This window comes from Nematolebias whitei, chromosome 17, assembly GCF_014905685.2.
Source record: "Nematolebias whitei isolate Nwh7 chromosome 17, NemWhi1, whole genome shotgun sequence".
Taxonomy (NCBI): Eukaryota; Metazoa; Chordata; class Actinopteri; order Cyprinodontiformes; family Rivulidae; genus Nematolebias; species Nematolebias whitei.
The window spans coordinates 13,151,097-13,152,181 of NC_056514.1; the positions used below are offsets into that span (position 1 = coordinate 13,151,097).

General features: G+C 36.7%; 1 protein-coding gene across 1 annotated transcript in view; it reads left to right on the forward strand.

Moving 5' to 3' along the window:
- LOC119424128 (protein shisa-6) overlaps positions 1-363 on the forward strand; it is a gene marked incomplete in the record, with an annotated part of 139,979 nt that extends 139,616 nt beyond the window's left edge. The window contains 1 exon segment of the mRNA XM_037691595.1: positions 356-363. Coding sequence (XP_037547523.1) covers positions 356-363 — 8 coding nt within the window.
- Positions 364-1,085: the final 722 nt, after the last annotated feature.

Here is a 1,085-nt window from a genome sequence, read left to right on the forward strand (position 1 = left end):
TGGTTTTGGTTGTCAGCAGCAAACTGGTTGATCCACTCTGAGAAGGTGCTATTTAAGAGACTGAGCTGAATACAGCACCTCAGACTGAGGAAGTCTCTCGGATGAGAGACAAAATGTTTCTACATTTTTATTTTTATTTTATTTTTTTTGCTTTGTTTTGTTTTTTTGTTTTTTTGAATGTCCAGAGGACCAGATTGAACTTTTTTGGATTTCTGGTCAGTGTTTGGAGGCAGCTCGTACCTCACGTGTTAATTGTAGTGCAGTGACCCTCCTGACCTGTGTATCTTTGACATGTAGCTCTTCTTGTGTTTGTGATGACAACATGTACAGTCTGGTTTGAATGTGCTGGTTTCAGGGGTGTAACGGTACAAAGAAACCACTGATTCATTTATGAAAATTGGAAACATGAAGAAACCGATTGGTCCAAAAGTGAAAAGTTGCCACAATCTAATAAATCCCTTTCTCAGGTGTTTTAAGAGCTTGTCCACATGGAAACACAGCCCCAACCTCCACCCCCAAAAAAGTTATTTTTACTTCACATTTCTAAAAATTTTCTCGTAAACAGCACTATTTTAAGAAGCATCTTCATCCATACGAAAACACAGAAAACCCAAAACACTGTAGTAACTATGTCAGGCCTATAGGTGGCAATAATGTTGAAAACACACCGGACGCAGGAAACAAAGCCTAAAACATGCACCTAAAGCTTGCATATTCTGTGGGAAATGTAAATACACCAAGAAAAAAGGTTGCTCTAGGGCAGGGGTGCCCACACTTTTTCAGCGTTCGAGCTACTTTTAAAATGACCAAGTTCAAGTGATCTACCTAATATAAAAATACAAAACAAATACTTACTTATAAACATATTAAGTATGCTTTTTATGTTTTACGTTCTTGTTTTTAGCATTTTACCAAGTTTTACATGGCTCCTTGATTTATTGTTTTATAACACTACTTTTATTTTAGCTGCATTTTACTGTAGTTTATTGTTGTCTGTACTTTATATGTTGTTTGTTTAGAACAGGTCTGTCGTGTAAACGAGTCCTCGTGACTCAAAGAGACTAACCTGGATAAATAAAGCTTGA